The 14,711-nt window shown below is 44.7% G+C and overlaps 1 protein-coding gene and 3 long non-coding RNA genes across 7 annotated transcripts in view; 3 read left to right on the top strand and 1 right to left on the bottom strand.

Moving 5' to 3' along the window:
• The window catches only part of DYNC2I2 (dynein 2 intermediate chain 2), a gene marked incomplete at its 3' end in the record, with an annotated part of 29,637 nt that extends 20,554 nt beyond the window's left edge, over nucleotides 1–9,083 (top strand). For 2 of the 4 annotated variants that reach the window (XM_083422185.1, XM_083422187.1), the window contains 5 exons: nucleotides 501–659; nucleotides 2,844–3,079; nucleotides 4,540–4,697; nucleotides 8,778–9,001; nucleotides 9,063–9,083. In XM_083422185.1, the coding sequence (XP_083278311.1) occupies nucleotides 501–659; nucleotides 2,844–3,079; nucleotides 4,540–4,697; nucleotides 8,778–9,001; nucleotides 9,063–9,071 (786 nt within the window). Of the gene's footprint in view, nucleotides 1–500; nucleotides 660–2,843; nucleotides 3,080–4,539; nucleotides 4,698–8,777; nucleotides 9,011–9,062 lie in introns of those variants that run through there. The other 2 variants (XM_083422184.1, XM_083422186.1) reach the window with 2 other exon arrangements.
• Nucleotides 9,084–9,167: 84 nt separating this feature from the next.
• LOC310668873 lies at nucleotides 9,168–11,241 on the top strand. The gene is made up of 3 exons (XR_014506858.1): nucleotides 9,168–9,307; nucleotides 10,487–10,570; nucleotides 11,168–11,241. It is a non-coding gene; the product is annotated as an uncharacterized lncRNA (long non-coding RNA).
• LOC310668879 lies at nucleotides 10,158–14,021 on the bottom strand. Its single transcript, XR_014506864.1, has 5 exons — nucleotides 13,845–14,021; nucleotides 13,442–13,544; nucleotides 11,899–12,585; nucleotides 10,783–11,026; nucleotides 10,158–10,238 (listed from the first exon to the last, which is right to left on the bottom strand). It is a non-coding gene; the product is annotated as an uncharacterized lncRNA (long non-coding RNA).
• Nucleotides 13,760–14,361, top strand: LOC310668887. The gene is made up of 2 exons (XR_014506872.1): nucleotides 13,760–13,846; nucleotides 14,280–14,361. It is a non-coding gene; the product is annotated as an uncharacterized lncRNA (long non-coding RNA).
• Nucleotides 14,362–14,711: the final 350 nt, after the last annotated feature.

Genomic DNA, 14,711 nt, shown 5'->3' on the forward strand with positions numbered 1-14,711 from the left:
GTTTAATTTTCGTTTCATTTTTTAGTTTAATTTTTTGGTTTAATTTTAGTTCAATTTTAGTTTAATTTTCTGGTTTAATTTCAGTTTTATTTTTTCGTTTCATTTTAGTTTCATTTTTTAGTTTCATTTTAGTTTCATTTTTTAGTTTAGTTTAATTACTTAGTTCCATTTTAGTTTCATTTTCTGGTTGAATTTTAGTTTCATTTTAGTTTCATTTTTTGGTTTAATTTTAGTTTCATTTTTTAGTTTCATTTTATGGTTTCATTTTCATTTCATTTTTTAGTTTAATTTTTTAGTTTCGTTCGATTTTAGTTTCATTTTCTGGTTTCACTTTAGTTTCATTTTTTGGTTTCATTTTAGTTGAATGAATTTTTTAGTTTCATTTTCGTTTCATTTTTTGGTTTCATTTTCGTTTCTTTTTTTAGTTTAATTTTTTAGTTTAATCTTTTCAATCGGAAATCAAAGATGGCCGCCCTCCCTTTCCCCCCCTCTCCAATCAGGTGACCTGGCTGCCGGGCGACAAACAGCCCCGCCTCCTCAGCGCCTCGACGGACGGCAAGATCCTCCTCTGGCAGGAGGGGCGGGACGGCCGCCTCGAACCCGCCGCCGGCTACGCCTTGGCCCTGCAGCAGATCCCCCGGGGGGCCCGGCCCAAGAAGGTCAGTTGGGGGGTCGGGCGGGTTGGGGGTCGGGGTTGGGTAAGGGGTCAGGGTTGGGGGTCGGGGGTCGGGGAGACACCCTATAAAGAGGTCCTGGGAGATGGTTACCCGTTGGGTTGGGGGTCGGGGTTGGGGGTCATGGTCTGTGTCAGGGTTGGGGGTCAGAGGTTGGGGTTGGGAGTCAGAGGTTGGGGTTGGGGGTCGGGGAGAAACCCTATAAGGGGGTCCCAGGAGATCGTTACCCGTTGGGTTGGGGGTCATGGTCGGTGTCAGGGTTGGGGGTCAGAGGTTGGGGTTGGGAGTCAGAAGTTGGGGTTGGGGGTCAGAGGTTGGGGGTCGGGGGACAGGGAGAGACCCTATAAGGAGGTCCCAGGAGATCATTACCTGTCAGGTTGGGGGTCGGGGTTGGGGGACAGGGTTGGGGGTCAGGGAGAGACCCTATAAGGGTCCCGGGAGATCATTACCTGTCAGGTTGGGGGTCAGGGTTGGGGGTCAGAGTTGGGGGTTGGGGGTCAGGGTTGGGGGTCGGGAAGATACCCTTGAAGAAGGTCAGGCGGGGGGTCGGGCCGGTTGGGGGTCAGGGTTGGGGGTCGGGGTTGGGAGTCAGGTTTGGGGGTCAGGGTTGGGAGTCAGGGTTGGGGGTCAGGGTTGGGGGCCAGGGTTGGGGGTTGGGGGTCAGAGTTGGGAGTCAGAGTTGGGGGTCAGGGTTGGGGGTCGGGGTTGGGAGTCTGGGTTGGGGGTCAGAGTTGGGGGTTGGGGTTGGGGGTTGGGGTTGGGGGTTGGGAAGATACCCTTGCAGAAGGTCAGCTGGGGGGTCGGGTGGGTTAGGGGTTGGGGGTCAGGGTTGGGGGTCAGAGTTGGGTGTCAGGGTTGGGGGTCGGGAAGATACCCTTGAAGAAGGTCAGCTGGGGGGTTGGGCGGGTTGGGGGTGAGGGTCGGGGGTCAGGGTTGAGGGTCAGAGTTGGGGGTTGGGGTTGGGGGTCGGGGTTGGGAGTCAGAGTAGGGGGTCAGGGTTGGGGGTCGGGAAGATACCCTTGAAGAAGGTCAGCTGGGGGGTCGGGCGGGTTGGGGGTTGGGGTCGGGTGTCAGAGTTGGGGGTCAGGGTTGGGAGTCAGGGTTGGGGGTCAGAGGTTGGGGTTGGGAGTCAGAAGTTGGGGTTGGGGGTCGGGGTTGGGGGTCAGAGTTTGGGGTTGGGGGTCAGGGTTGGGGGACAGGGAGAGACCCTATAAGGAGGTCCCAGGAGGTCATTACCTGTCAGGTTGGGGGTCGGGGTTGGGGGTCAGGGTTGGGGGTCAGGGAGAGACCCTATAAGGGTCCCGGGAGATCATTACCTGTCAGGTTGGGGGTCGGGGTTGGGGGACAGGGTTGGGGGTCAGGGAGAGACCCTATAAGGGTCCCGGGAGATCATTACCTGTCAGGTTGGGGGTCAGGGTTGGGGGTCAGAGTTGGGGGTTGGGGGTCAGGGTTGGGGGTCGGGAAGATACCCTTGAAGAAGGTCAGCTGGGGGGTCAGGCGGGTCGGGGATGGGGGTCAGGGTTGGGAGTCAGGGTTGGGGGTCAGGGTTGGGGATCAGGGTTGGGGGTCAGTGTTGGGTTCAGAGTTGGGGATCGGGAGTCAGGGTTGGGGGTCGGGGTTGGGGGTCAGGGTTGGGGGTTGGGGGTCGGGGTTGGGAGTCAGGGTTGGGGGTCAGGGTTGGGGGTCCTCCTTTCCCCCTCCTGCCCCACAGATTGCCTGTGTTAACTCACAGCCCCCTCATTTCCTCCTCCTGCCCCACAGATACTTACAGCCCCCTCATTTCCTCCTCCTGCCCCACAGCATGATGGGGGGCGCCACCCTCCTGCCCCACAGATTTCCCGTGGGAACCCACAGCCCCCTCATTTCTTCCTCTCCTGCCCCACAGATTTCCCTCCTTTCCTCCTCCTGCCCCACAGATACAGCCCCCTCCTTTCCTCCTCCTGCCCCACAGATACAGCCCCCTCCTTTCCTCCTCCTGCCCCACAGATTTCCCTCCTTTCCTCCTCCTGCCCCACAGATTTCCCTCCTTTCCTCCTCCTGCCCCACAGATTTCCCTCCTTTCCTCCTCCTGCCCCACAGATTTCCCTCCTTTCCTCCTCCTGCCCCACAGATACTCACTCCTTTCCCCCTGCCCCACAGATACTCACTCCTTCCTCTCCCGCCCCACAGATTTCCCGTGGGGCCACGCCGCTGGGGGTCACGGCCCTCTCCTTCTCCCCCTTTGACCCCACGGTCTTCGTCGCCGGCAGCGAAGGGGGCGACGTCCTCAAGTGCTGGGCGGGGGCCGAGACCCCCGCCGTGGGGCAGCACTTGGGGGGCAGCCTGTCCCTCAAGGCCCCCGCCCAGCTGGCCTTTGCGCCCCACGGCGGGCCCGTCTACGCGCTCAGCTGCTCGCCCTTCCACAGGTGAGGCCCGGGGGCGTTTATTACTACTACTACTACTACTATTATTACTACTACTACTACTGTTATTACTTATTATATTATATTATATTATATTATATTATATTATTACTGTTTTGTTATTGTTGTTACTACTACTACTACTACAATCGTTGTTGTTGTTGTTGTTACTGTTATTACTGTTATTACTATTATTATATTATTATTACTGTTGTTTTGTTATTGCTGTTACTACTACTACCGTTGTTGTTGTTGTTGTTGTTACTGTTATTACTATTATTATATTATTACTGTTGTTTTGTTATTGTTGTTACTACTACTACTACAATTGTTGTTGCTGCTGCTGCTGCTGCTACAGGAAGTTCTTCTTCTTCTTCTTCTTCTTCTTCTTCTTGCTACTACTACTACAGGAAGATGTTGTTGTTGTTACTACTACTACTACAGGAAAATATTAGTCTTATTCTTACTATTGCTGCTGCTACTACTACTACTACTGGAAGATATTATTACTACCACTACTACTACTACTACAGGAAGATATTCTGGTTACTATTATTAATACTACTAGCACAGGAAGATAGGAAGATCTTACTAGTACTACTACAGGAAGATGTTGAAACTACTACTACAGGAAAATATTATTCTTATTATTATTGCTGCTACTACTACAGGAAGATGATGTTGTTACTACTATTACTAATACTACTACTACAGGAAGATATTATTATTATTATTATTATTACTACTACTACTACTACTACTACTGCAGGAATATATTATTCTTATTTTGTTGTTACTATTATTAATAGTATAAAGATGTTGTTGTTACTATTATTAATACTACTAACACAGGAAGATATTGCTGCTGCTGCTGCTGCTGCTGGAAGATTTTCTTATTCTTATTCTTATTATTACTGCTGCTGGTACTACAGGAAGATGTTTTGTTGTTGTTACTATTACTAATACTACTAGTACAGGAAGATATTCTTCTTATTCTTCTTATTCTTATTACTGCTGCTGCTACTACAGGAAGATATTATTGTTGTTTTGTTGTTGTTGCTATTACTAATACTACTACTACAGGAAGATATTCTTATTCTTATTACTGCTACTGCTACTACTACAGGAAGATATTATTATAGTTGTTGTTACTATTACTAATACTACAACAGGATTCTTCTTATTCTTACTACTACAGGAAGATATTCTTACTACTACTACTACAGAAATAGGTTGTTTTGTTGTTGTTACTATTATTATTATCACTGCTACTACTACTACAGGAAGATGTTACTGCTACAGGAAGATATTATTATTATTATTATTATTATTATTATTATTATTAGACTTGCATTGTTTTGTTTTGTTTTTTTACTTACTACTTGTTACTTATTATTACTCACTGCTTTCCCTTCATTCTTATGACTTACTACTCTTTTATTTCTTACTCTTCCTCCCGAGAGGAACCTGTTTCTGAGCGGAGGAACCGACGGCCATGTTCACCTCTACTCCATGCTCCAGGCGCAGCCCTTAGTATCTCTACAACTCTCCAAGAAGTATGTTTTCGGCGTCAGGTGGTCCCCCGTCCGGCCCCTGGTCTTCGCCGCTGCTACTGGGGAAGGTACTACTACTACTACTACTACCCTGCCTCGGCTTCCCCTACTACTACTACTACCTTATTATTTATACTCTGCCTGGGCTTCCCCAGCTGCTGCTGCTGCTACTACTACTACCTTATTAATTATTATTATTATTATTATTATTATTATTATTATTCTCCTGCTGCTGCTGCTACTACTACTACTGCTACTACCACCTTATTATTTATACCCTGCCTGGGCTTCCCCAACTGCTGCTACTACTATTACCTTATTATTTATACCCTGCCTGGGCTTCCCCAACTGCTGCTGCTACTACTGGGGAAGGTACTACCACTATTACTATTACTACTATTACCCTGCCTGGGCTTCCCCAGCAACTACTACTACTACTACTACTAATAACAACTTATTATCTATACCCTGCCAGGGCTTTCCCAGATGTCGCTGCTACTAGTGGTAGTACTACCTTATTATTTATACCCTGCCTGGGGCTTCCCAGATGTCACTGCTACTACTAGTAGTACTACTTTATTATTTATACCCTGCCTGGGCTTCCCCAGCTGCTACTGCTACTACTACCTTATTTTTATTATTATTATTATTATTATTATTATTATTATTATTATTATTATTATTCCCCAGCTGCTGCTATTGCTGCTGCTACTACTACTACTACCTTATTATTTATACCCTGCCTGGGCTTCCCGAACTGCTGCAACTACTATTACTACTATTACTATTACCCTGCCTGGGCTTCCCCAGCAACTACTACTACTACTACTAACTTATTATCTATACCCTGCCAGGGCTTTCCCAGATGTCGCTGCTACTACTAGTAGTACTACCTTATTATTTATACCCTGCCAGGGCTTTCCCAGATGTCGCTGCTACTAGTGGTAGTACTACCTTATTATTAATACCCTGCCTGGGCTTTCCCAGATGTCGCTGCTACTACTAGTAGTACTACCTTATTATTTATACCCTGCCTGGGCTTTCCCAGATGTCGCTGCTACTACTAGTAGTACTACCTTATTATTTATAACCTGCCTGGGCTTCCCCAGCTGCTACTGCTACTACTACTACCTTACTACTACCTTATTAATTATTATTATTATTATTATTATTATTATTATTATTATTCCCCAGCTGCTACTGCTGCTGCTACTACTACTATTACCTTATTATTTATACCCTGCCTGGGCTTCCCCAGCAACTACTACTACTACTACTACCTTATTATTTATACCCTGCCAGGGCTTTCCCAGATGTTGCTGCTACTACTACTAGTACTACCTTATTATTTATACCCTGCCTGGGCTTTCCCAGATGTCGCTGCTGCTACTAGTAGTACTACCTTATTATTTATACCCTGCCTGTGCTTTCCCAGAGGTCGCTGCTACTACTAGTAGTACTACATTATTATTATTACTTTATTATTATTATTTTATTATTTATACCCTGCCTACAGTAGCAGCTGCTACTGCTACTACAACATTATTATTATTATTATTATTATTATTATTATTATTATTATTCCTCAGCTGCTGCTACTACTATTACTACTACTATTACCCTGCCTGGGCTCCCCAGCAACTACTACTACTACTACTACTACTACTACTACTTATCTATACCCTGCCAGGGCTTTCCCAGATGTCGTTGCTACTACTACTAGTACTACTTTATTATTTATACCCTGTCTGGGCTTCCCCAGCTGCTACTGCTACTACTACTACCTTATTTTTTTTTTATTATTATTATTATTATTATTATTATTATTATTATTATTATTATTATTATTATTATTATTATTCCCCAGCTGCTGCTGCAGCTACTACTACTACTACTACCACCTTATTATTTATACCCTGCCTGGGCTTCCCCAACTGCTGCTGCTGCTACTGGGGAAGGTACTACTACTATTACTACTACTACTATTACCCTGCCTGGGCTTCCCCAGCAACTACTACTACTACTACTAACTTATTATCTATACCCTGCCAGGGCTTTCCCAGATGTCGCTGCTACTACTAGTAGTACTACCTTATTATTTATACCCTGCCTGGGCTTTCCCAGATGTCGCTGCTACTACTAGTGGTACTACATTATTATTATTACTTTATTATTATTACTTTATTATTTATACCCTGCCTACAGTAGCAGCTGCTACTGCTACTACTACCTTATTTATTTATTTATTTATTTATTATTATTATTGTTATTATTATTATTCCTCAGCTGCTGCTACTACCACCACTACTACTACCTTATTATTTATACCCTGCCTGGGCTTCCCCAACTGCTGCTACTACTATTACTACTATTACTATTACCCTGCCTGGGCTTCCCCAGCTGCTGCTACTACTACTACTACCTTATTTTTTATACCTTGCCTGGGCTTCCCCAGCTGCTGCTGCTACTACTACTACTACTACTACTAACTTTTTACTACTACTACTAACATATACCCTGCCTGCGCTTCCCCAGCTACTACTACTACTAACTTATTATTTACTAACATTATACTACTGCTATTATTATACTACTAACATTATTTAATGTATTTCATTATACTATTATACTATACTACTAACATTATTTAATATATTTCGTCAATATTGATTGGTTTAAATGTAAATGTATGCAAATCCTCCACGAATATTGATTTGAATTCCAATGCATTAAGGTATTAGATATTTAAATTTGCCGCATAAAATTACAATAAATTACTCTCTCTCTTCCCCAGGAGAAATCCATCTCTTTGACTTCGTAGTATTACTACTACTACTAACAACTTATTATTTACTAACATTATACTACTATTATTATACTACTATTATTATACTACTAACATTATACCTTGCCAGGGCTTGCCCAGCTACTACTACTACTAACAACAACTTATTATTTACTAACATTATACTACCATTATTATACTACTATTATAATACTACTAACATTATTTATGCCTTGCCCAGCTACTACTACTGCTACTGCTACTACTACCTTATTATTTATACCCTCCCTAGGCTTCCCCAGCCACTACTACTACTACTACTACTACCAACTTATTATACCCTGCCTGGGCTTCCCCAGCCACTACTACTACTACTACTAACTTACTATTTATACCCTGCCTAAGCTTCCCCAGCCACTGCCACTACTACTACTGCCACCACCTTATTATTTATACCGTCTGGGCTTCCCCAGCTACTACTACTACTAACAACTTATTATTTACTAACATTATACTACTATTATTATACTATTATTATACTACTAACATTATACCTTGCCAGGGCATGCCCAGCTACTACTACTACTACTACTAATTATTTATACCCTCACTGGGCTTCCCCAGCCACTAGCATTACTACTACTACTACTAACAACTTATTAATCACTAACATTATACTATTATTATACTACTATTATTATACTACTAACATTATACCTTGCCAGGGCTTGCCCAGCTACTACTACTACTAACAACTTATTATTTACTAACATTATACTACTATTATTATACTACTAACATTATTTATACCTTGCCTGGGCTTCCCCAGCCACTAATACTACGACTAACTTATTATTAGTAGTAGCCACCAGTATTACTACTACTACTAACAACTTATTATTTACTAACATTCTACTATTATTATTATCCTACTATTAGTATACTACTAACATTATTTAATATATTTCGTCAATATTGATTGGTTTAAATGTAAACATATGGAAATCTGCCATGAATATTGATTTAAATTTAAATGTATTAAAATCTCCCATGAATATTGATTTCAATTTAAATGTATTAAAATCATCAATGAATATTATACTATTATTATACTACTAACATTATTTAATATATTTCATCAATATTGATTGATTTAAATGTAAATGTATTAAAATCTTCCATGAATATTATACTACTATTATACTACTAACATTATTTAATATATTTCGTCAATATTGATTGGTTTAAATGTAAATGTATGCAAATCCTCCACGAATATTGATTTGAATTCCAATGTATTAAGGTAGTAGATATTTAAATTTGCCGCATAAAATTACAATAAATTACTCTCTCTCTTCCCCAGGAGAAATCCATCTCTTTGACTTTGGCCAGAACTCCCAGAAGCCCTCGCTCTCCGTCCGTCAAAGCCCAGAGCCCGCCTACTGCCTGGAGTTCAACCCCCAGCGGGCTCAGCTATTGGCCGCCGGGGACGGAGGGGGCGGGGTCAAGGTCTGGCAGCTGGGGGGGGAATTTGGGGAGGAGGGAGGGAGGGAGAGGAGCCAGCTGGAGATGCTGGCCAATGAGGTGAGCGATTGATAACACAACACTAGGCAACACACAACCCAATAACACAACGCAGCACAACTCAACCGATTGAGGGTGGGAAGGGTGACACAACTCAACGCAACTCGTGGGAAGGGTGACACAACTCAACGCAACTCAACGCAACACAACACAATAACGCAACACACAACCCAAGTCAACGCAACTCAATGCAACTCAACACAAGTCAACACAACTCAACCCAAGTCAACACAACACAAGTCAATAGAGGTCAATGCAAGTCAACCCAAGTCAACACAACTCAACCCAAGTCAACGCAACTCAACACAAGTCAACACACAACTCAACCCAAGTCAACACAACTCAACCGAACTCAATGCAAGTCAACACAAGTCAACAGAAGTCAATGCAACTCAACACAAGTCAACACAGGTCAACACAACTCAACCCAAGTCAACACAACTCAATGCAAGTCAACAGAAGTCAACACAACTCAACGCAAGTCAACAGAAGTCAATGCAAGTCAACACACAACTCAACCCAAGTCAACCCAAGTCAACGCAAGTCAACACAACCCAATGTAACTCACCGCAAGGCAATGCAACTCAACACAAGGCAACACACAACTCAACCCAAGTCAACACAACTCAACCCAAGTCAACGCAACTCAAGGCAAGTTAACACAACCCAACATAACTCAACGCAAGGCAACGCAACTCAACACAAGGCAAGACACAACTCAACCCAAGTCAACGCAAGTCAACAGAAGTCAACGCAAGTCAACGCAAGTCAACACAACTCAATGCAAGTCAACAGAAGTCAATGCAAGTCAACACAAGTCAACGCAAGTCAATAGAAGTCAATGCAAGTCAACACAACTCAACGCAAGTCAATGGAAGTCAACACAACTCAACCCAAGTCAACACAACTCAACGCAAGTCAATAGAGGTCAACACAATTCAACACAACCCAAGTCAATAGAAGTCAATGCAAGTCAACACAAGTCAACCCAACCCAACATAACGCAAGTCAACACAACTCAAGTCAACACAAGTCAACGCAAAAGAACTCAATGCAAGTCAACACAAGTCAGTGCAACTCAACACAACGCAAGGCAACACAACTCAACCGAACTCAACGCAAGTCAACACAACCCAACCTAACTCAACGCAAGGCAACTCAACACAAGTCAACACAATGCAAGGCAACTCAACGCAAGTCAACACAACTCAACGCAACTCAACCCAAGTCAACTCAAGTCCTCGCTCTCCGTCCGTCAAAGCCCAGAGCCCGCCTACTGCCTGGAGTTCAACCCCAAGCGGGCTCAGCTGTTGGCCGCCGGGGACGGAGGGGGCGGGGTCAAGGTCTGGCAGCTGGGGGGGGAATTTGGGGAGGAGGGAGGGAGGGAGAGGAGCCAGCTGGAGATGCTGGCCAATGAGGTGACCGATTGACGACACAACACAAGGCAACACAACACACAACTCTACTCAACCGATTGAGAGTGGGAAGGGTGACACAACTCAACGCAATTCAATGCAACTCAACGCAAGTCAACACAACTCAACACAACTCAACCGACTGAGGGTCGGAAGGGTGACACAACACAACGCAAGTCAACACAACTCAACCGATTGAGGGTCGGAAGGGTGACACAACACAACGCAAGTCAATGCAAGTCAACACAACTCAACATAAGTCAATGCAAGTCAACACAAGTCAATGCAACTCAACACAAGTCAAGAGAAGTCAATGCAAGTCAACACAACGCAAGACAAGTCAACACAAGGCAACACACAACTCAACACAAGTCAACCCAAGTCAACACAACTCAACGCAACTCAACAGAAGTCAACCCAAGTCAACACAACTCAAGACAAGTCAACGCAAGGCAACACAACTCAACACAAGGCAACACACAAGTCAACCCAAGTCAACACAAGTCAACGCAAGTCAATAGAAGTCAATGAAAGTCAACACAACTCAACCCAAGTCAATGCAAGTCAATAGAAGTCAATGCAACTCAACCCAAGTCAACACAAGTCAACACAACTCAACCCAAGTCAACGCAAGTCAACACAACCCAACATAACTCAATGCAAGTCAACACAACACAAGGCAACACAAGGCAACGCAACACAACTCAACGCAAGTCAAGGCAACTCAACACAATGCAAGACAAGTCAACACAAGTCAACACAACTCATGTCAACACAAGTCAACGCAACTCAAGACAACTCAACCCAAGTCAACGCAAGTCAACACAAGTCAACGCAACTCAACACAGGTCAACACAACGCAAGGCAAGACAACTCAACCGAACTCAATGCAACTCAACAAAAGTCAACACAACACAACCTAACAACGCAAGGCAACACAACTCAACGCAAGTCAAGGCAACTCAACACAACGCAAGACAAGACAACGCAACTCAACACAAGTCAACTCAAGCCTTCGCTCTCCGTCCGTCAAAGCCCAGAGCCCGCCTACTGCCTGGAGTTCAACCCCAAGCGGGCTCAGCTATTGGCCGCCGGGGACGGAGGGGGCGGGGTCAAGGTCTGGCAGCTGGGGGGGGAATTTGGGGAGGAGGGAGGGAGGGAGAGGAGCCAGCTGGAGATGCTGGCCAATGAGGTGAGCGATTGACACAACGCACAACCCAATAACACAACTCAACACAACCGATTGAGAGTGGGAAGGTTGACACAATTCAACGCAACACACAAGCCAATGACTCAATGCAACTCAACACAAGTCAACCCAAGTCAACACAACTCAATGCAACTCAACACAAGGCAACACAACACACAACACAATGACTCAATGCAAGTCAACACAACTCAACCCAAGTCAACGCAAGTCAACAGAAGTCAATGCAAGTCAAGCCAAGTCAACGCAACTCAACACAAGTCAAGGCGACTCAACACAACGCAAGACAAGTCAACACAACTCAACCCAAGTCAACAGAAGTCAATGCAAGTCAACACAACTCAACCCAAGTCAACGCAAGTCAACACAAGTCAACACAACTCAACCCAAGTCAACGCAAGTCAACACAAGTCAATGCAACTCAACACAAGTCAACGGAACTCAACGCAAGTCAACACAACCCAATGTAACTCAACGCAAGGCAACACAAGTCAATGCAACTCAACACAGGTCAACACAATGCAAGGCAACACAACTCAACCTAACTCAATGCAAGGCAACTCAACGCAAGTCAACACAATGCAAGGGAACTCAACGCAAGGCAACACAACTCAAGTCAACGCAACTCAACACAGGTCAACACAACGCAAGGCAACACAACTCAACCTAACTCAACGCAAGGCAACACAACTCAATGCAAGTCAAGGCAACTCAAAACAACGCAAGACAAGTCAACACAAGTGAAGTCAAGACAAGTCAACGCAAGTCAACACAACTCAACAGAAGTCAATGCAAGTGAACATAAGTCAACGCAAGTCAACACAAGTCAACACAACTCAACCCAAGTCAACATAAGTCAATGCAAGTCAACACAACTCAACCCAAGTCAACAGAAGTCAATGCAAGTCAACACAACTCAACACAAGTCAACAGAAGTCAATGCAAGTTAACACAAGTCAACGCAACTCAACACAGGTCAACACAACGCAAGGCAACTCAACGCAAGTTGAGGCAACTCAACACAATGCAAGACAAGTCAACACAAGTCAACATAAGTCAATACAACTCAACACAGGTCAACACAATGCAAGGCAAGACAACCAAACTCAATGCAACGCAACACAAGTCAACACAACACAACCTAACTCAACGCAAGTCAACACAACTCAACGCAAGTCAAGCAACTCAACACAACACAACTCAAGACAGCACAACTCAACAGAAGTCAATGCAAGTCAACAGAAGTCAATGCAACACAGGTCAACACAATGCAAGGCAACACAACCCAACCTAACTCAACACAAGGCAACTCAACGCAAGGCAACACTACTCAACGCAAGTCAAGGCAACTCAAGGCAACTGAAGTCAATGCAACTCAACCCAAGTCAACACAACTCAACGCAACTCAACACAACTCAACCCGACTCAATGCAACTCAACCCAAGTCAACACAACTCAACGCAACTCAACACAAGTCAACCCGACTCAATGCAACTCAACGTAACTCAACCCAAGTCAACTCAAGCCCTCGCTCTCCGTCCGTCAAAGCCCAGAGCCCGCCTACTGCCTGGAGTTCAACCCCAAGCGGGCTCAGCTATTGGCCGCCGGGGACGGAGGGGGCGGGGTCAAGGTCTGGCAGCTGGGGGGGGGAATTTGGGGAGGAGGGAGGGAGGGAGAGGAGCCAGCTGGAGGTGCTGGCCAATGAGGTGACCGATTGACACAACGCAACACAACACACAACAACGCAACACAACTCAACGCAACTCAATGAAACAACACCACACAACACAACTCAACGCAAGTCAACACAACTCAACTGACTGAGGGTGGGAAGGGAAGGGGGACTGGGGTGGTGACACAACGCAACAATTCAACACAACGCAAGTCAACGCAACTCAACCCAAGTCAACACAAGTCAGCATAACTAAACGCAACTCCATGCAACTCAACACAAAACCAGTCAACTCAACGCACAACCCAACAACGCAACTCAACGCAAGTCAACACAATGCAACGCAAGTCAATGCAACTCAACACAAGGCAACACACAACTCAAACCAAGTCAACACAACTCAACTCAAGACAACACAAGTCAACGCAAGTCAACAGAAGTCAATGCAAGTCAACACAAGTCAACACAACCCAACATAACTCAACGCAAGGCAACTCAACACAACTCAAGAGAAGTCAACGCAACTCAACACAAGTCAACCGAAGTCAACACAAGTCAATGCAACTCAATGAAACTCAACCCAAGTCAACACAACGCAAGGCAACTCAACACAACTCAAGACAAGTCAACGCAACTCAACACAAGTCAACACAACTCAAGACAAGTCAACACAACTCAAGACAAGTCAACACAACACAACTAATCCCAACTCAACTCAACGCAACTCAACACAAGTAAGCGCAAAGCAGGCAACTCAACCCAGGTCAACACAACTGAACACAATGCAAGATAACTCAACGCAAGTCAAGGCAACTCAACACAACTCAACGCAACGCAACGCAATTCAACGCAAGTCAAGCCAACCCAACCCAACAACTCAACGGAACACAACCCAACAACTCAACTCATCCCACAACTCAACGCAACACACAACCCAGCAACACAACTCAACACACCTCAACTCAATCCAACGCAACTCAAAAACAGCTCAATGCAACTCAACCCAAGTCAACACAACTCAACACAAGTCAACCGAAGTCAACGCAACTCAACCCAAGTCAACACAACTCACCGCAACTTGACCCAAGTCAACCAAAGTCAATGCAACTCAACACAATTCAACACAATTCAAGCCAACACAACCCAAGCCAACAACCCAGCAACTCAACACACAACTCAACCCAACGCAACTCAACACACCTCAACTCAATCCAACGCAAGTCAACACAACTCAACACAAGTCAACCGAAGTCAATGCAACTCAACCCAAGTCAACACAACGCAACTCGACCCAAGTCAATTGAAGTCAACACAACTCAATACAAGTGAACGCAACTCAACACAACTCAACCCAAGTCAAGGCAACTCAATACAAGTGAACGCAACTCAACACAACTCAACCCAAGTCAAGGCAACTCA

Source organism: Podarcis tiliguerta (genome assembly GCF_965153285.1).
Source record: "Podarcis tiliguerta genome assembly, chromosome: W".
Classification (NCBI taxonomy): Eukaryota; Metazoa; Chordata; class Lepidosauria; order Squamata; family Lacertidae; genus Podarcis; species Podarcis tiliguerta.